General features: G+C 36.3%; 1 protein-coding gene across 1 annotated transcript; it reads left to right on the top strand.

Moving 5' to 3' along the window:
- Nucleotides 1-7,493: 7,493 nt before the first annotated feature.
- On the top strand, nucleotides 7,494-10,463 carry LOC114541129 (opioid-binding protein/cell adhesion molecule-like). Its single transcript, XM_028561117.1, has 7 exons — nucleotides 7,494-7,541; nucleotides 8,119-8,194; nucleotides 8,614-8,931; nucleotides 9,223-9,486; nucleotides 9,562-9,819; nucleotides 9,908-9,952; nucleotides 10,102-10,463. The coding sequence occupies exons 1-7, from the start codon at nucleotides 7,503-7,505 to the stop codon at nucleotides 10,458-10,460; spliced, it is 1,359 nt and encodes a 452-aa protein (XP_028416918.1). The 5' UTR covers nucleotides 7,494-7,502; the 3' UTR covers nucleotides 10,461-10,463.
- The last annotated feature ends 10,540 nt before the right edge of the window (nucleotides 10,464-21,003 follow it).

Here is a 21,003-nt window from a genome sequence, read left to right as displayed (position 1 = left end):
TCGAGTTGTTTGCATGGACTGCGTACTAACTACATTTAATACAAATGATTTTAATATTGAAAGTGAAAGAAGATTTAATACCTATCATATAGGGATAAACGAAAACTGATAAATATTATCCGTTTGTTGGATCACACAGGAGCATACTACTTCAGGTATTGTTATTCTCGAATATCGCATATCTATCGAATACAGACTATACTTGTTAGTTGTTTATATGATGATTAGTATTATGCTATCGACTATATCCATGTCATCGAGCCTATGTTTATAATGACATATCAGTGTATCAGCATATTTCATGCCCTGTTTTAACTGGCAATTCACTGGCTATTGTAACTAACGAATATTCTAACACAAGTTCAGACTAAAGATCATAATTGGACAGTTGGCAAATCTTACTTTATATTTTCTCAATGGGGCCAGTTTATTATAGACTACGGTCGTCATGCAAACGAGACTCTGCTCGTCATGCAAACGTGATTTTCAGTCTATCAGATGACATTATACGCTCGCTATTAAAATATATCTCAATAACATTTATGCCATATATTTGCCCAACCGGGCATATACCGACAGATAAAGGTACTGACACTGCTTCTCAAATATTATAAAGAGTAGCCTTCAGACGCCATTTTTAATGCTTGACAAAGATATCGATCCCGTGATTAAATAAACCGAAATTAAACTGCAACGATGGCAATGCAATATTGCGACGAGAACTCAGAACTCAGCTAGAATTTCAGTGGGAATTATCGTAAAGCAGGCAGTGAAATATGATCTGATCTATATCGCAAGTACAAATTAGGCGTGTCAGAATTGTCGAAGAAAGATTTCGAAAATGTTTGGAGTAGTGATAAAAACGTTTTATTACATTAATCATTATTATTATAATTATATATCATTGCATTTTCATCTTCATCTTCAGATCAAAGGCTTACAAAATGGCAAACTTCATCTTTGGTATAACTGGGTTATTCGTTCTTAATTTTCTATCAGCCTCAAGCGAAGGTATAAAACGTTAGATATCATATATATTTATGGTTATTTACTTAAACCATTCACATTTCGTAAAAAGTTGATCGAATACGCTGCCACACGGCTCCTCAATTATTTGGAAATGTATCCCTTAACCCCCCAGCCAGTATAGTACGAATGTATCCCCAGAATCCCCCAGTATTGTACGAATGTATCCCACAACCCCCAGTATTATACGAATGTATCCCCACAACCCCCCAGTATAGTACAAAACCTACAAAACCTGCTTTCAATAGGAGCACAAATACGTCTACCACCTGTTGGCAACAGGCTGATTTTCGTAAAGAGATCAACGGCCAAACTGGAGTGGTCGTTCAACGACAATGTGACGAACGTGCGTTTTCGGTCTTGGTCGTTTACTAGCGGTGAGGGCTCGAAGAAGGCCGTACAACTAGCGAGAATAATTGATGACGGTACCGTCGAGAACAGAAGCAACGCGCTCGACTTCAAAATAGAAAAGCCAGCGACTTTAGTTTTGAATAACGTCAGTCAGATTCAAAATGGAACGTACAAATTTACACTCGTAACATCTGATGGATGCGGTCAGTCTGATGTTGTAGTTCTTATTGCAGGTAAACAGGTGGTTTTTAGTTTTCTAGAATCTAGTTATGTGTGAATTACCCTTATCCATTGATGTGTTCCATGCGGGTACTGAAGCATTCCAATTCTAACAATAGACTGTTTTAATTTTCTCTTGGACAACCAGTTGCACGATTTTGTTATACGTTTTAGTGAAGCCAGCAGTGACTGTCAGCTGTTCCAGCCCGTTCATTGTAAAAGAAGGTGATCATTTCACGTGTGTTTGTACGGAACAAGGCAGCAATCCTCCAGCCACTGTGACTTGGTATAAGAACAACAGAAGTATTAGTGAGCAAGGAAAGGAAAGACAAGCTTTGAGCTTTCGTAATGTTATGAGAAAGGACACCGGAACGTACGAATGTGTGGCCAAAAGTCACTTCATTGACAGAAAATCAATCGAAATAATAGTTCATTGTAAGCATAAATTCAAGTTTAATTTAACTTAGCTCAATATCCTCAATCTAAAGACTGCATTCTCGGACTTTTTGTATTTTCTCATTCAGACAAGCCTTTCATCACAGCGATAACTATCGCACCAAAGACAGTTGGGATTGGTGGAACGGTAAACATCACGTGCGAATTCGATGGTCTTCCTGAACCAAATATAAAAATAGAAAAAAGTGGAAGCGATACTGTCTTCAGAAGCAAGATGCATACTATTGAAGATGTGAAAAAGGATGATGCTGGAACATACGTTTGTGTTGCAAATAATTCGATTGGAAGTGATTCAAAATCTGCTACTTTGATTGTAACAGGTAAAATACTTTGGAAGTGCATGTACGAGTTCTCTTCAATTCATAACTTTTGTATTTTACGGAAAAGCAACTCAGTCTGAAGTTGTAGTTCTTATTGCAGGTAAACAGGTGGTTTTTAGATTTCTAGAATCTAGGCATGTGCGAATTACCCTTATCCATCGATGTGTTCCTTGCGGGGTACTGAAGCATTCCAATTATAACAATAGACTATTTTAATTTCTCTTCCACCAGTTGCACGATTTTTTTACGTTTCAGTGAAGCCAACGGTGACTGTCAGCTGTTCCAGCCCGGTCATTGCGAAAGAAGGTGATAATTTCACGTGTGTTTGTACGGAACAAGGCAGCAATCCTCCAGCTACTGTGGCTTGGTATAAAGATGGCAAACAGATAAGTGACCAACGGGAGGAAAGACAAACATTGAGTATCAGTAATATTGAAAAAAAGGACAGTGGAAGGTACAAATGTGAAGCCAAAAACCTCGTCAGTGATGAAGAAGAATCCATAGAAATAATAGTTCATTGTAAGCATAACTTCAAGTTTAATTTAACTTAGCTCAATATCCTCAATCTAAAGACTGCATTCTCGGACTTTTTGTATTTTCGCATTCAGACAAGCCTATCATCACAGCGATAACCATCGCACCAAACACAGCTAAAGTTGGTGAAACGGTAAAAATCACGTGCGAATTTGATGGTCTTCCTAAACCAGGAATAAAAATAGAAAAACGTGGTAGCAATAGCAGCATCGCAGACAGCAAGATGCACACTATTCAAGATGTGAAAAAGGATGATGCTGGAACATACGTTTGTGTTGCAAAGAATTCTATTGGAAGTGATTCAAAATCTGATATTTTGAGTGTAACAGGTAAAATACTTTGGAAGTGCATGTACGAGTTCTCTTCCATTCATCACTTTTATCAGTATTCTACGGAAAAGCAACTCGTTATAGTAAAGTATTTTTTGTTTCCCTACTGTTAGTTCTGCTAACCACACAACTTTTTTTCATGCAGAGCCAACCACTGGGCCCACAGGCACTAATCATACATCTAAAAAATCATCAGCATGTGCTCTAAAAACGGGATGGAAAATCGCTTTGTTGTCATTGGTAACAGCGGGATTATTCCAGTACTCTTAATTGTATTTTCTAAAATCTAAAAGTATAAACATGCAGTGTACCATGTTCGAGTATATATGGTGATGTGTAGTCATGTAGTATGTATAGGTGTAAAATATATAATATCTATACATGAAACCAAGCATGGCTTATAAGAAAATATTAGTTAGTAAATTTAAAAATATATAGCGAAGCATTCAGTCATTATCCGTATCACTGACCTATTCTAGTCTAATCTGTGATTACTGCTAGTACTATAGAAGTTGTAATTTTCTGCGTGGCAAGGTGGTCCTAAAGTCTTGATATCTTACTTCCACCAACTTTGCAATACTAACCCACTGTCCTTATTATGGGTTGATGAAATTTCGATTTTGATTGACGATGAGTTACTACAGCCTCGTATGAAGAATATATATCAACAAAGCCGGACATGAAAATATCGGAATCATGAGCCAATCGCTGTTGCAACTCTGGTTACCAGAAGTTCATGTATTTCTCTTTCTAGTTTTCTCCACGTGAAATAAGTACGAAAATAATCACAGTTCAAAACAGCATGCGTGACGTATTCCAAGGGAATATTGACCATTCTTTATATTAATATAGAACACTGACCTATATTAGAAAATTTGCTTCTAGATAGATCACTGACCTGCATAGTGATGTGCGTTCAGAATGTGTTGATTTCGGTTAACGATCATTAACAAAAATGTTAACATTATGACGTCACAGGCTCACAGCGTATGTGATTCAAAAGATTAATTTAAGTAATGAGTAATTTAACAGTGATGGCTCATATGCTTTAATTAACAACAAAATGTCAAAATAAAGCGAGCACATGGTCTCCAGTTACTATGACGACACATCAGAACGAGGCAAATCTGACATCGCAAATCTCGATATGACACGGCTAGGAAGCATTCTCGTCCGTCGAACGCAATAAGTTAGCACCTATTAATTACCAGTTACCTTACGACACCAACCATGCAGAATACATCCACATATATTACAAACTATCACATGACAGAATTCATGCTGGCTTCTGTAATGTTTAAGCCGGAAGGAAGGATTAATATCGACAAATTAAATATCCAAGGCGAGAATACTAGGATATATTAACAGGAGATTTTCTCTGATTTCTGTATGGAACTGTGGTAACGCCTTACAGAAATACCAATATACGCGACTATCTTGATGTTAAACATCAAAAGTGTCTATATGTGACTGAATTTGCAGGCGAAATTTAGCAATATAGAGAGGTGTGTATTTTGCCAGCGTTGGGGATTGTATTCAATATTATGTTTCTTGATCATTACATCATTACATGTTTAAATTGCATGTCCTATACTTAGTCTTAGGTTTGGATTTAGAACAGTGTAAACCGGCCAACCGAATTATACTTTTGTCTGTGTAGGTTTCTCAAGACTGGTGTCCACTTATTAAGATGAGTAGATTTGCTCTCATATATGGTGCTTTATCTTGTCTTCACTTTAGCTTGCATCACTGCCAAGGTACCGCGAGTTCACCAATTTGGTTCAATATGTTTCATAATATAATTTTATATGCATGCATGTAGTGGCGGAATTATGGTTATAAGGAATATGTTTATATCATTCCCTCTGTATTATTTAAAGCGATTCAATTGACCTGTATTATATATGAAATTTAGACTTTTCTAATCATAGTTTTGCAGGAAACGGTTTGGCTCAAACATGTTTTACGTCATTTGTATAGGACGACTCAGCCTGCCACCAGGTGGAAAAACGTTGACTTTTTTTCCCGGTGCAATGAATGCCAGGATTGAGTGGTCGCTAACTGGTACTATAGTATTTGGGGATACTCGATATTGGACTTTCATAAGCAGGAATGGCTCCATAAACGTTATTGCAAGGGTAGTTGATGACAATGAGCCCGAATATTTTGCAAGAAATTTGCTCACGGTCGAAATAGAGAAACCAGCGACTTTGATTTTAAACAACGTAAATGACAGTTATAACGGTGTTTACCGGTTTGAAATGTGGCCACGAATTGGTTTCAATATTAAATCTGATGTAACAGTCTATGTCGCAAGTAAGTTTTCATCACATATATTATAGTGTAATAATTACATTGATTTCCTAAATATTTTAATTACATTTTGTGTATTGGTTGAAAAGATATTGCGGAACAGTCTCTGCATGTTGCATTCTTTCGTTAGAACTCCAAAATGACAGGTGCAAACACTACGGCATATTGCTTTTTTCTACGTTTCAGAAAAGCCAACAGTAACGTTCAATTGCTCTAATGTCACGACGCTAAAAGAGGGTGATGACTTCAGTTGCATATGTAAAGGTGAAGATGGGAATCCACCTGCTAACGTTAGCTGGTTTAAAGATGACAAGAGAAAGATTGGTGAAACAGGGAAAAAAGAACAATTATTGACTCTTTTTAGCGTCGACAAAGCAAACAGCGGAACGTACAAGTGTCTAGCTGAAAGCTACCCAGAAAAAAGTTATAAAGATGAAAAAATAATAAGAATAATAGTTAATTGTATGATAGCAATAATTTCTTAATAATAGGTTATAATAGGTCTAATGGGTTATTGAGCAACCGTCCAACACATACAAGAAAACTTCTAGACATTTTGGTTTAAGACCCTTAGAATCTCTTTACTTACGGAAGGTAGGGGGGGAGTATATACCATACCGGACTCATTACAAGGTGAGAAGTAGGGGAGGGAGGGGTGGGGTAGGCATGAAGTTTATGATTGGCATGAAATTTCATGATTGGCAATTTTTTTAAGATCCGTGCAGATCTTCCCACATCCAGTTTTTTTTTGCTTTCTAGTTCGACCTCAAAAGATAAACGTTACATTTTCACAAGGAAAAGCTAAAATTGGCGAACCAATAAACATAACATGTGAGTCAGAAGGTGTTCCTGAACCACGTTTTACCATAACTCACAATAACACCGAGGTTATTGCTGGTAAGACGTACAACATACCACAAGTGAAGTGGAGCGACGGTGGATTATACGAATGTATTGCGAAGAGTGAATTTGGAATTGACTCAAAGTGCCATTGTTTGACCGTTCTAGGTAAGATTAGTTTAGTCTGAACTACTCTTGATCCACGATTTCTGCAATGTTTGAGCTAGACGCATAAAGTTTGCACCAGATGTGTTACTACGTAATTGCTTTTTACACTTCCTTGTTTGACTTTGATGGAAGTTTGAATATTCTTTTAGGTATTTTTCCAACCAATAAATTATTAACCTCAATGTGTTTTTTCAGGAGAGGCCTCGTCTTCTAGGAAAGTAGACCGTGATGTTGCCGATAATATTGTAGTATGGCATATCGTTGTTTCACTGATATTGGGCATCGTCATTGGATGTCTTCTTTCCTACATCGTCTCATGTTCTCGTCGTAAATTTACAAGTAAAAAGCCACGACAAGCAAACCCTGAACCCTCAAAAGCTGAGGTTGATAAAACTTATCAAGAACTTGACCTCAAAAATATGAGTAAAGAAGAAAATTACCAGTCATTGACTGTGAATCAGGCTGCAAAAAATGACAATAGAAACGAAGATGGCTCCAATTATACAGAGCTTAGCCAAAACAGAGAAGCGGAGAAAACCTATCAGTCTTTAACTTGAAGCTGGAATATTTCATTATTTTTAATTAATACTGGCTGCTTCTTTGCTTTATTGTGAAATATCCAAAGAATTTACAAATATATAAGGATCAGGGAATCCTTTTTTCTGACAACATCGAGCTATAACATAACTCGATGACCAAAAAAGATATCTTTTAGCACCTATTATTTACCAGTTACCTCCAAGACACCAACCATGCAGAATACATCCATAAATTACAAACTATCACATGACAGAATTCATGCTGGCTTCTGTAATGTTTAAGCCGGAAGAAAGGATTAATATCGACAAATTAAATATCCAAGGCGAGAATACTAGGATTATTAACAGGAAATTTTCTCTGATTTTTGTATGAAACTGTGGTAACGCCTTTTACTGAAATACCAGAAATGAATATGCGATTAACGACAGCATACGACTTTCTTGTGGTAAGTGTAGAATAATATATTAAAGTGTGCAACAAAATACACTGTAGAACCATAATATCACAAATGTCTATAATAGTCTATATGTGACTGAATTTGCCGGCGAAATTTGTCAATATTAGACAGGTGTGTTTGGTCGTTTGAAAAAATTATTTGTGTTAAATGTTCTCATATATAACATCGTGCATTTCCGTTTGGTCCTATAAGAGCAATTTTCCTGTTTAGAAACAACATTGCTGTTTACATGAACCCGGTTACCCGAGATTCAACGAAGCGTGAGAGGACTTTGAGGTATTGAAATGAGCAGATAACATGATCCTGGCAGCACCACAACAATAGGATGTGCTTGTTTGGTGTCATTAAGACTTATTTCAATGCCTCAAAGTCCTCTCACGCTTCGTTGAATCTCGGGTAACCTGGCTCATGTAAACAGCCCCTAAGTCTGTATGCATGTGGACCGCACCTCCGGATGTGGCAGTTGCAAGAAACATTTGTATCTAGGGTTAGTTGAGCAAATTTTTATCGAATCCTACCAAATAATAATATTATAATAATATTTGATGAAAATTCTCTTACATAGGTTGTATCTTCAAAAATGAGTGATTTCGCATTTCTTTCTATGATTTGTCTTGCTTTTATGCTTTCCCAATGCGAAGGTAGGTAGTAGCTATGTGTGTATGATGTAGTATGTGAAAGTATCCTTCCTCGCAGCACATCCCTCGTGTGAGGCATTAGTGAGTTTAAGATGCGCTTAATTTAGCGGACGTGATGAGGTAATACTGCTCTAATTTCCACTGTTTCCCAGCAGGGATGGAAATTATAGACTCCTTTTGATAAACAAAGCCAGAGCCGTGTGTAAAAAAAGTAATACTAGCTTCCTCACACTAGTTGGAGCTCAGTTTCATGTCACGTCCGCGTTGTAGATTTGCTGCATCTTAAACTCGCTATTATTATGGCGCCACTGAGGGGGGTCCCTTATTGGTAGAATCGTCATTGTTCACATGCCGGTGTTTTTGCTGATGGCGTGAGTCTGATCTACTAGCCTGTCAACTATACATGGCTTTCTTAATCTTAGGGAAGATCTTTCCGCCACCTGAAGGGACTGAAATAACATTTTTACCTGGAACAGATGGGAAAATACGGTGGTCATTTGATGACGAACTGTCTTCTGGCAGTTTTCGTGGTTGGTATCGACGAAAAACCTTAGATGAAAAAGCAAAGTTACTTGCACAAATCATCGATGATGATTCAGTGCCAAGTTTCCTCGCACCTGGCTACGCAATAGAAGGAAACGCAACACTGGTGATAAAAAATGTTAATGAAAGTCATAATGGAATATATCAGTTTTTCCTTGGCCCCCATCATCCATCTAATGTTGTAGTTTTTGTCGCAAGTAAGTCTTTAAGTAAAACTTAACAACGGAAGAAAATCGTACGAATTGTTACAAAAAACTTTTCTTTACGACAAATTACGAATACACTAATCAGCTGTATCGGTCCGACAAATCGTTTATTGTAAAGATGTGTCTCGACTGACTATAACGAATAAAATGATGATGCATGTAATTACTCTGTAAACAGTAGTGAGGAAGGCATGTTTCTGCACATCTGTCTGTGAAGTGCTACAACCATAGACAAATGATTGCATCGTCAAGATGATTTGCTAGCGTCCTGTATATATTTAGGCAAACCAGCAGTAACAGTCAATTGTTCCAGTTCCATCGCAGCAATTGAGGGTGATAATATCACATGTATCTGCCAGGCCAGAGATGGTAATCCTCCAGCTAACGTGACATGGTATAAAGATGGCGTCAAGATCACTGAATCGGAAAAAAATAGACAAATATTAAATCTAAACGATGTCGATAAAAAAGATAGTGGAATATACAAATGTATAGCCCGAAGCTACACCTTAGCAGACGAAAAATCAATTGAAGTAATGGTATATTGTAAGTGAAAGAAAACTTGTTAATAAGGAATATTTATCTGTTCATATATGATTTAAAAAGTTTGTTTCATTACAGACCCAGTCTCACCTGCTATTTTAAGTCTTACGACCACCCCAGAAGATGTTGTAATTGGTGAATCAGTTGTAATAACATGCGAAGCTATAGCTGTTCCCTTACCAAGTTATACAATAATCCATAATGATACTAAAGTCGTCAGTAATCGCAAGACGTATATTATAACGCTTTTGAAATACAACGATGCTGGCTCATATGAATGTATTGCTACAAATCAACTTGGAAAAAGTTCAAAGACTTTTAATTTGTCTGTCGTCGGTAAGATTCATGATAAAATTACGCGTATATGATTTCTTCCGTTAGTTTATTCGATAAAGAAGAATGTACAATGTCATTTCTATTCCAGAAATACGAAAAACGAATACCCCAAGTTCGAAAGGTGTCGGAACAGGTAATTGTTGGTTATCATGCATTAATTCACACAGATTGGTTCATTATCTTTTGGAAAAATACCAGATGACATTGGATACTGAAATTTGTTTAATATTATAATCAGTGGAATCGTGGTTGTTGTGAACATGCACTTCTAATTTCTTGCAGACAAACCAGAATTACAGGAATCCCAGAATTGCCAAAGTGGAACTGAATGGTACATCGTTTTGGTATCATCCGTGACCACATTCATCATAGGAATTCTCATTTCTTGCACTGTTTTTTACTTTCGTTGTAAATTCAGAAGTAGGAAGCCTCAACCAAACCGTGAAAGTCCAAAATCTCAAGTTGATAAAACTTATCAGGAATTAGATCTTACAAAAATGAACACAGGAGAGAATTATCAGACATTGACAGCGGTTCACGGCGCTGCAGCAAGTAATGAAAGTGTAAGAGAAGATGACTCAACTTACACTGAGCTGAGTAAAACCAGAGATATAGAGGAAAACTATCAATCTTTGACTTGAACATTGGAAAAGAAATCCTAGCTGTCAAAGCTGTTGATCTGCGACGTAACTCGCTGTTTCACATAAAATCTCTTAGACAAAATTTGTAATCGTCCTTCTCAAGACGAACAAACCCACACCCAATAGTCGATTTACCATTGGATATAGCCCCCAGAATTGAGAAACATTTTTATCTTGGCTGTAGATAATGTCAACCTCATACCAGGGTTTTTTATCTTGATATAATGTTTGATAATTTACAAAACACACAAAATATATTTGCGTTACGGATGGTAGCGATTCAGTTTTACAAGTTATAATTTTAAAACTACGCTTCATATTTCGCATTTTGTTTACAAAGATTTTACAAGTATATACTGTATATATATACTCAAAAAGTACAGGGCTTAATAAAGCTTGTTTCATGCAGAACCTGATGTTGATGAACTAAAATATTTGTATTTGCATTCGACTCGGCACATGAAAAGTTCGAAGTCTGAGACTGAAACCCTATACTATAACAAAGGCGGAATAACTATATTTGGTTTATTGACAAGGTCGAAATTTTCTAATCCAATATACTTTGGACAAATGGAACATAGTCTGTTGATACGTAAAAGCATTACGTCATTTGCTATTGCTCATTTGCTGTGTTTACTACAAAACATCCATCAAACGTTTTCTGGCGACATTGGATCGTTTGAGAAGACCTTCATAAAAAATCGGAATCACTTTCAATGTGAACACTGTAAAATATAGTATAATCGTAATTCGAATGTATAAGTACTTAATTACAGATATTCCCAACCATACCAAGCCCATAACATATATTTACATACATGCTATCACGTGACAAGAAAGTTCCGCAGCTTCTTAAATTAAAGCCGGAAGAAACGATTCGTAATCGAGGGAGAGAAACATCCAAAGAAACATTTGCGGCATGAAAAGAAATATATTTTATGTTATAGAAACAGAATAATTTACCGGATGCATATTTGACTTGATAGTAGCGTGGTACGTCAAATTTGGTTTTCAGATCTATATTTTCAAGTTGGGAAACCAGCATGTTGGCTTGTTTGGAAATGAGGGGTAAACTACAATGCGATTAAAATACCAGCAACATTTGCGCATGACATAACTATAGTTTAATAGCTGCGACTGAATTTGTGATTCAAATTGTCTAAAGGTTTATGCATTTCATGCAATATCGTTTGGGATTGTATTTATCTATTTGTTTCACGTGCTAAGTTAATACCTTCGTGTTTAAATCGTGCTAGTTCGGTGCTAGGTGCAGAAAGCCGCATACAACAACTCATATCAATATTGATCTTGTCTATACACGTTTGTCATCGTCTGTGTAGGTTTGTCCGGACGTCCGTTCATTAAGATGCCGAGTATGTTTGCTCTCATATATGGTGCTATATCTTATCTACCCTTCATCTTTTACCAATGCGAAGGTAAGCCCCGTAATGTGTTCAGCATGTTTTATAATAACACAGTGCAGTAACATGCAGAGCCCTGATCTAGTGACCTTTGACTATTGTCAGCGCTGTTTATACTTGAGACGAATCATACATCCGGATAAACTTTGACACAGAGGAGATAGCTTCGCCATTCATATGTTACGATAACGCACGACCTTCAACTTCATTTCTTCTTCAAAACTTCGACTTTATTATAAGACGAGCTATATGAGCCTCGCCTGAACTGACTAGCCATTAGCATTGCCTAATTTGTTTACTTTAGGAAAAATCACTTCGCCTCCTGATGGGACGCAATATACATTCTTACCTGGAACAACGAACAACATATCATGGACATTTGACGATGATCCATCTGCATGGGTCTTGCATTGGTATTTTAGACCTAACCAGACCTCGAAACCAGAGCCGTTTGCGGTTATATCGTTTGATATTAAGCTTTCAACAAGAGAGGATGTCATACCCAGTTTTAGCATTATAAAACCAGCAACATTGGTTCTGTACAACGTAAATAAAAGCTACGAGGGATTCTACAAGTTTTTGGTTAAAAGCTCTATATATTCTGAAGTCAGGGTTTTCATTGCAGGCAGGGATCATGCATTTCATAACATTTAACATAGTATATAGTTTCTGTCTTAGTTCTCCGTTTACATGACCGTTTACCGCTGAAAGCCAAATTATACTAATTAATATCGTATAGATCTACTGATTTGCTTGCGTTCAATACATTTTAGAAAAGCCAGCAGTAACGCTCAGTTGTTCCAGCCCAATCGTAACAATTGAGGGTGATAATATCACATGTATCTGCCAGGGAAAAGGTGGTAATCCTCCAGCTAACGTGACGTGGTATAAAGATGGTGTCCAGATCGCTGAATCGGAAAAAAATAGACAAATATTAAATCTAAACAATGTCGTTAAAGAAGACAGTGCAATATACAAGTGTATAGCCCGAAGCTACACCTTAGCAGACGAAAAATCAATTGAAGTAATGGTATATTGTAAGTGAAAGAAAACTTGCTAATAAGGAATATGCATCTGTTCATATAGTTTAACTGAAAACTTGTTTCATTACAGACCCAGTTTCACCTGCAGTTATAAGTCTTACGACCACCCCAGAAGATGTTGTAATTGGTGAATCAGTTGTAATAACATGCGAAGCTATAGCTGTTCCCTTACCAAGTTATACAATAATCCATAATGATACTAAAGTCGTCAGTACTCGCAAGACGTATATTATAACGCTTTTGAAATACAACGATGCTGGCTCATATGAATGCATTGCTACAAATCAACTTGGTAAAAGTTCAAAGACTTTTAATTTGTCTGTCGTCGGTAAGATTCATGATGAAATTACACGTATATGATTCCTTTCGTTAGTTTATTTGATGAAGAAGAATGTACAATGTCATTTCTATTCCAGAAATACGAAAAACGAATACCCCAAGTTCGAAAGGTGTCGGAACAGGTAATTGTTGGTTATCATGCATTAATTCACACAGATTGGTTCATTATCTTTTGGAAAAATACCAGATGACATTGGATACTGAAATTTGTTTAATATTATAATCAGTGGAATCGTGGTTGTTGTGAACATGCACTTCTAATTTCTTGCAGAGAAGCCAGAATTACAGGAATCCCAGAATTGCAAAAGTGGAACTGAATGGTACATCGTTTTGATATCATCGTTGACCACATTCATCATCGGAATTCTCATTTCCTGCACTGTTTTTTACTTTCGTTGTAAATTCGGAAGTAGGAAGCCTCAACCAAACCGTGAGAGTTTAAAATCTCAAGTTGATAAAACTTATCAGGAATTAGATCTTACAAAAATGAGCACAGGAGATAATTATCAGACATTGACAGCGGTTCCCGGCGCTGCAGCAAGTAATGAAAGTGTAAGAGAAGATGACTCAACTTACACTGAGCTGAGTAAAACCAGAGATATAGAGGAAAACTATCAATCTTTGACTTGAACTTTGGAAAGAAATCCCACGAGGGCTGCTCTTATGTAACTGGCTGTCTCACATGCAAAATCTGTCAAACAAAAACATGAGAATGCACTCTTTAAGACGAACAATTTATGCATCAATAATCTACGTATACAAATTACAAAACACCAAAAATATTTGCAGCGCGCGGCTTGTACTATTAAATTTTTACAAGTTATGAAATGTTAAATATAGCGTTTCATGTGTTCCAATTGGATTTCAATGGTTTTATCAGTATCCTTAAAAAAGGTTCCTTTCAAATAAAACATTTGTTGGAATTTTAAATGTCTTGCTATGTATGCTTTTGGTCTTTTGGACACCTTGTGCAGCTTGGGGATGACAAAACTTCACCTTGTTAATTGCTAACGTCAAGTCGCGGTGATTTAAACTCTGTAGTGCTGAGCAACCTTACACTACTCGCCAACTGCACCATATACTTAATTAACCTGCCATGCATGGAGAACGGATGCATGTACCTTAGTCAAATTGGATCAGTGTTTTTGTGTTACAGGAGGCAGATAACTACATACCCTGTCGACTAGTGAGTGGAGCAACGAACAGTTATAATTTGTAAAGAGTTGAAGTTAATAAGTTCAAGCGCCTACCAGGTATTTAATCCATGGCAATTATTGCTACTCTGGTTTTAAATAATGAAAATAATCATCGCCCAAAGATTACATTAACGACCCAACATTTCGATACGCCGGGTCTGGTGTCTTCGTCAAAGGCAAAGCTAGAGGTGTTCATATGTTGAAACGCTAATATATATATATATATATATATATATATATATATATATATATATATATATATAATTATATATATATATATATATATATACTCTCAACATGACGTCATCTGCCAATGAGATGTAAATATTATTTGGGAAAGTATATAACTTTTGTAATCTCTGTATAGGGCACAAGGACTCGATATATGCCAGGCTTCAAGTTCATACTGAACGGCAATTAGTGGTATAAAGTCTAATAAAGACCTGATATACTCCCAACCTCGATATCAATGCAGACTGCAGTGATTGCGATCCAGGCTCCTCTCATGAAACTTGTATTCTACAGTAAATCTTCACCAAAGAGCATGGAATGACGTTTCTAATATCCTCGGCCCTAATATATCATTTCATCCGGATCAATGGTCCGGAGCACTTCACATCTTTACAGTGTTGTTTGCATGTAAATAGCGGTCTGCGCGGTCGCGTGTATTTTCTCCTGAAACAAAATGGGAATTTCTGGAAGTTCGATATATTGAGTAATATAAAACCACACGAGACAGACGCTTGTTGGTTTCATATTTCATTCATATCATCAATATGTGTAGAAACACAATATATTGAAGGCGGATGAACTTTAATAAGCATTCAGATCGCTGACACTGTGACACAATAAATGCGCGGCGGACTTTATCAGGTACATCTATAGCAGTAAATACGTTATTAGTCTTCCCGAAAATTAGAATTAAAGCTTATATGAGCAAATGGCAAATATAAGCATGTCAGATATTGTAAGGGATTGACCTCAGCAGCTATAGAAGTCGAAGCAGATTTTGCAAGAAAAATTTTACCATATTTCGTATACCTTATGATGTATGAAGCTCTTTCATTGTTATGTTGCTGTTGTTGAACCTTTTCAAAAAGTAATCCGTCGTGTCTTGAAATTTCTATAATACTATATAATTATTGGCATTCATCTAGGTTTAATTCGTATGATATGGCTTGCTTTTATTTCCTTGTTTCGTTTTCTGGTCTTTGTTTCGTGTTGATGTCAAGCGAAGGTATATAATTTTACTATTTTTTTTTACCTTTTTTGACCCATATCTACATAAACCTTAATCTTTAACACTCGCAAAGACAGCAGGAAGATCTAGGCTTAAAAACGTACGCGACTTCGTTTAATATATTATACAAGCTGACAAAAATAAGTCAACACGGGCCGGACATATGCATATAGAGTAAATAATGACAAATTAAACTGGGTTTCAGCGATGAAATCATGGTAAGATTGCAGCGCTTTTTTAATAAATCTTACCCTCCCCGGTAAAGCATGCCGCTACTTATGTATAAGGCTATATATAGAGCCTAGCTAAAAGTAGAAGGTAAAGCTAAAAAAAACTTAAAACTTAAGGTAAAGCTTAAAACCATATTGAAACAATATTTGCCATTTAATGCAGAATTCTATATGCATGCTTATATACAATGGACAACTTGCATATATAATAGACCAACTTGTGACTTATAGGTAACAATTAGGGAAAAAATCACCACAGCAAAAAAAGAGCTTACTGTCAGTTAGTATACGGAAGATATATATGGCCATACAAATTAGGCATAATTTTTGTATACTTTCGTATTACAGGCAGGAGTGTGTAATTCATTTAGTTACACTCTTCTGGTCTATAATACAAAAGTATATAAAATTTTCCAACTTCGCTTAGATAATCTTCGGTAAGCTACATTATTTCGCAGCCAAACCGTCGGCAATTTTACTTAGTTACTTATTATGCTCGTTTCGGAATTTCTGTTGTCGGCTGAATCAAAAGTTGGTTCATTATGCAGTGGCCAATTGAAACTCCGTATAAAAAGTATAGTATATACCTATAGCTAATATTTTTTAAATATAATATTAAATTTTTGGGAAAATATAACTTTGACTTATTTATAGGAAGGATTTATCCACCTAGTGGAACGAACTTGATATTATTGCCTGATAAGATTAATAATGAAATAAAGTGGAGATTTGATGGTAATGCTTTTATTCGGACTTGGTTCTTCACTCGTAGAGGAGACACAACAACCAAAGCAATTGCTGACATATCTAGGTCTGGTGATATAATAATATTCAACAAAAGCCTACCTGGAGTTAGTGTAACTCCACCAGCAACACTGGTTTTAAAGAATGTTGATCAAGATTACAACGGAAAATATGGATTTCAGCTTACTCTTGATGATGGAAGTAACATTGAGTCTTATGTCAACGTTCTTATTGCGGGTAAGGTTTTCAATATGAGTGGTAACTTTACGAGAACTTTCATGAGTTCATTAGTTCGTTACTCGGTTTTTGGTTAGAGGCGAGGGAATTATTCAACCATGCCTTCATTTCTCTCTCTCTATTACCTCAATGCAAGCCATCACTGTGTACGACATTTAACTTCATTTCAGCAAAACCAAATGTGACATTCAGTTGTTCTGATACAACGACGCTAAATGAAGGTGATGACTTCAGCTGTCTGTGTGAAGGTAAAGATGGAAATCCACCAGCTGATGTTACCTGGTTTAAAGATGACAAGAAGATTGGTGGAACAGGAAAGAAAGAACAATCATTGACTTTCAGCAACGTTGATAATACAGTCAGTGGTACCTATAAATGTGTCGCTGAAAGCGACTCTGATGAAATATATAAAGATGAAAAATCAATCAAAATAACAGTTCAATGTAAGTATGACATGCAATAAAACAATACTCTGCATGTTGTAATCAAAGGAAATCGTACCTTGAGACTTGATACGGCGGACCTATATATCATTTAAATAATATATCATAGGCCTATTAATAATTTTAAAAAGTCGCTGTATAAATATCAGTAGCTACCCCATTTAGATCCTAACATGATTTAAAAACTGAAGTTTACCATACGTTCCTCGTATAACCTAGAAATAGTTCTATAAGACACAGTGGCGTCGTGAGCAGGGCCAAGGGGAGTCAAGGGAGCATTTTACTCCACCCGCCCTCTAAAATTGGACCTCTTCAGATTTCCATTTCATTTATTGCCCTGTTTATTCACTTTATTTGCAAAAATAAAAAATTATATTTGTTCACGGGCAGTCGAACCGAAGAAACCAGAATTAACATTCACAAGTAATCCAGCTCCACTTGGTGGCTCAGTTACCATATCATGTTCATCTGATGGTGTTCCTGAACCAAGTTATAATATAACCCATAATGGTATCAAGATCAGCACTGAAAAGTCGTTTACCATATCTTCAGTAAAGTGGAGAGATGCTGGAACTTATGGATGTTTTGTAAACAATATTCTGGGAAGTGATTCAGTTTCCAAATATTTAACAGAAAAAGGTAAATATGATAAAAATTCACACATGGATACAACACGCAAAATTACATCTTATTATTATAAAGAATCAATCCTGTATCACCAATCACTATTCTAAGAATATTTTAGAAATGCTAAATTGATTACTAATGTACTCTCCAATTTCCTTCTTGTGTATGTGGCATTTGTGTATGTCAGAAATGTCAGTTACTGGATCTGCGAGTCCTACTTTTGGTAATGGTCGAAATCCACCAACTCAACATAAATCGACTGAAGAGATTCCAACGGAAAGTCAGTAACTTATCTTCCACTTCAAATAGTTTAATCAACTATTTAGCTATATTTCTGTTTCAGCTCCATCTTTCGATCACGCTCCATTTTTACCAAATATATTTGAAGCCGCCAGCTGGCGTATTTGAAGCAGACTGATTTTTGAGTAGAACAAACTGTTCAATGGAGTGGATGAAACTAATAAGTTCAAGGCGCCAATTTTCCGTTCCTTATTTTCTAGAAAGAAGTTCTTTCTTTCTCGTGTTTTTGCTTGTGAATAATTATCACAGCGACGTAATCGTCATGACAGATGTGGCCGGACGACAAAAAACTTTTTATCTCAAGCCAACAAAAACACTCATCAAAATAAAAAGATGGAAGACAAAAAAGTCTTTGGCAGTAAGTGCGGTTGATGCTGGTACGAACCAACCTATCAAAATCAACGGAAAATCAATTATTCATCTGAAACCAACGATAATAGAATTTATTTCGTTAAATGTTCTCCGTATTCAAGGTGAGATACGTATTGTTTATCATTTTCTTTCATCAGAGCCTTTTCAGTATATAATATCCGGCAGTTGGGGAATGGGGAATGCACTACCAGCCCCTTTGTGTTCTTTCTTTGTCTTTTTGAGTTGTATTCTCTCAACAAACCTCTCTCATTTAGATGTTAATACATTAATAAGTGTCCTAAAAAATGCCAGGTCACATGTACAGTTGTGGTCAAAAGTTTACATACACTGCATATTGACCGACATAATAACTATTTGTTTGCAAGGAACGATAGAAAAATGTATCAGTTTATGAAAATAATAAAAACAAATACGTAATTTGTTTATACTATACGTTAGAAACAATTTTACTAAATTTTTCACAAAAAAGCAGAAGAATGAGCAGAAAATGACTAGTTCATACAATTCACGTTCGTCATGACGGTGATGCTGTAAAACTCCGGCAAAGTAAAAATACTTTTTACATAATCCCTTAATATAAAGCCTATAAACAATAGATGTCTATCGTATGATATTACTGGAAAATTACTGGGATTTCCCAGTTTATAAATAGCTTATAAATTTTCCATATCTTATAAATACAAACGAAGCATGGTCATTTGCAATTGGACCAACATGGGAAAGGCTAAAGAACACAGCCTAGAACTTAGGCAATGTATAATCGACTTCCACAAAACGGAATCGTCTTTGGGAGAAATTTCGAGGCGATTAAAGATTCCTAGGCCATCTGTTGCCACAATAGTACGCAAATACAAAACCGTTGGGATGATTCACACCTTACCACGATCAGGAAGAAAACCATTGTTATCTGTTACTGCTGAGCGAAAATTGGTCAGGATGATTCGGAGCAATTCAAAACTAACAAAAAAACATGTTCGTCGCAAAATGCAAGATGCAGGAACGCAGGTGTTCTTGTCTACAGTCAAAAGAGTTTTGCATCGTCATGGACTCAGGGGCTGCCGTCCAGGAAAGAAACCTCCACTGAGAAAAAGGTATCTTCAAGCTTGACTGAAGTATGCTTTTGAGAATATGGATAAAGGAGATGATTTCTGGAATAATGTGCTGTGGTCTGACGAAGTGAAAATAGAGCTTTTTGGCCATAATGACCAGAAGTACGTTTGGAGGGAAGTTGGAGAAGCATTCAATCCTAAAAACACCATACCGACTGTGAAGCATGGTGGTGGGAGCATTATGCTGTGGGGCTGCTTTGCTTCTAGTGGAACAGGGGAGCTCGCCAAAGTAGATGGAATCATGAAGAAAGAAGATAACTTGAAAATTCTTAACAACAAACTTCAAATATCAGTCAGAAAATTGCATCTTGGTCGGAGAAGGACCTTCCAACATGACAATGATCCGAAATATACATCTAAAATATACTCGCAATGGCTCACCCAAAAGAAGATTAGGGTTTTAGAATGGCCTTCTCAAAGTCCAGATCTTAACCCTATTGAAAATTTGTGGAGTTGAAACGACGAGTTCGTGCCAGACAACCGACAAATCTCCACAACCCTCATGAATTCTACCAGGAAGAGTGGTCAAATATCACACAGGGATTCTGTCAAAAGCGTGTCAATGGTTATCAGAAACGTTTGATTGCGGTACAGAAGGCAAAAGGCCACGCAACTAAGTATTAGTCATGACTATGCCAATTGTGTGTAAACTTTTGAACTAGTCACTTCACAAACTTTTATTTCAATTTGTTAAAATAATGAATAGATTGTGTTAAAATCGTTGTGCAAATAAACTTGTTGCTTGTTTTGATTATGAATACACAGTAGTTCAGTTTTGCTACGCATTTTATCCACATATTGCAAAATACATCAAACAAAACGCAGTGTATGTAAACTTTTGATCACAACTGTATACAGAGACCCCGTTAGTCATATCTCTTTTTTTACTTTAGCTCCAAAAGATATGGGTCGAAATATTGTAAAGTATCCAGCGACTCCATGAACAACAAATCCAACAGAGTTCCTCCAAGTGATATGATTTTATTAAATCAGAAATTGAATGAAAATTTAATATACTGGAAAAAATTGTGATTACTGATTATTGATAATTTAAACATTATTTATAACTGAGATTTTACACTTGCTGTTTTGCATGCTGGTTTCATATTACACTGTACTCGATAAACAATCGGAAATTCAATATTATCATTGACGAACGAAGTATCTTGATATACTTTTTTGAAATTCAAAAGTGGGGCTCTTTGCACTGAATGCAGATCCTCCTCAATATCCACACTACGT

Source organism: Dendronephthya gigantea, unplaced genomic scaffold (genome assembly GCF_004324835.1).
Source record: "Dendronephthya gigantea isolate DGI-Jeju-01 unplaced genomic scaffold, DenGig_1.0 000267F, whole genome shotgun sequence".
Lineage (NCBI taxonomy): Eukaryota > Metazoa > Cnidaria > Anthozoa > Malacalcyonacea > Nephtheidae > Dendronephthya > Dendronephthya gigantea.
This window is presented reverse-complemented; position numbering and strand designations above follow the sequence as displayed.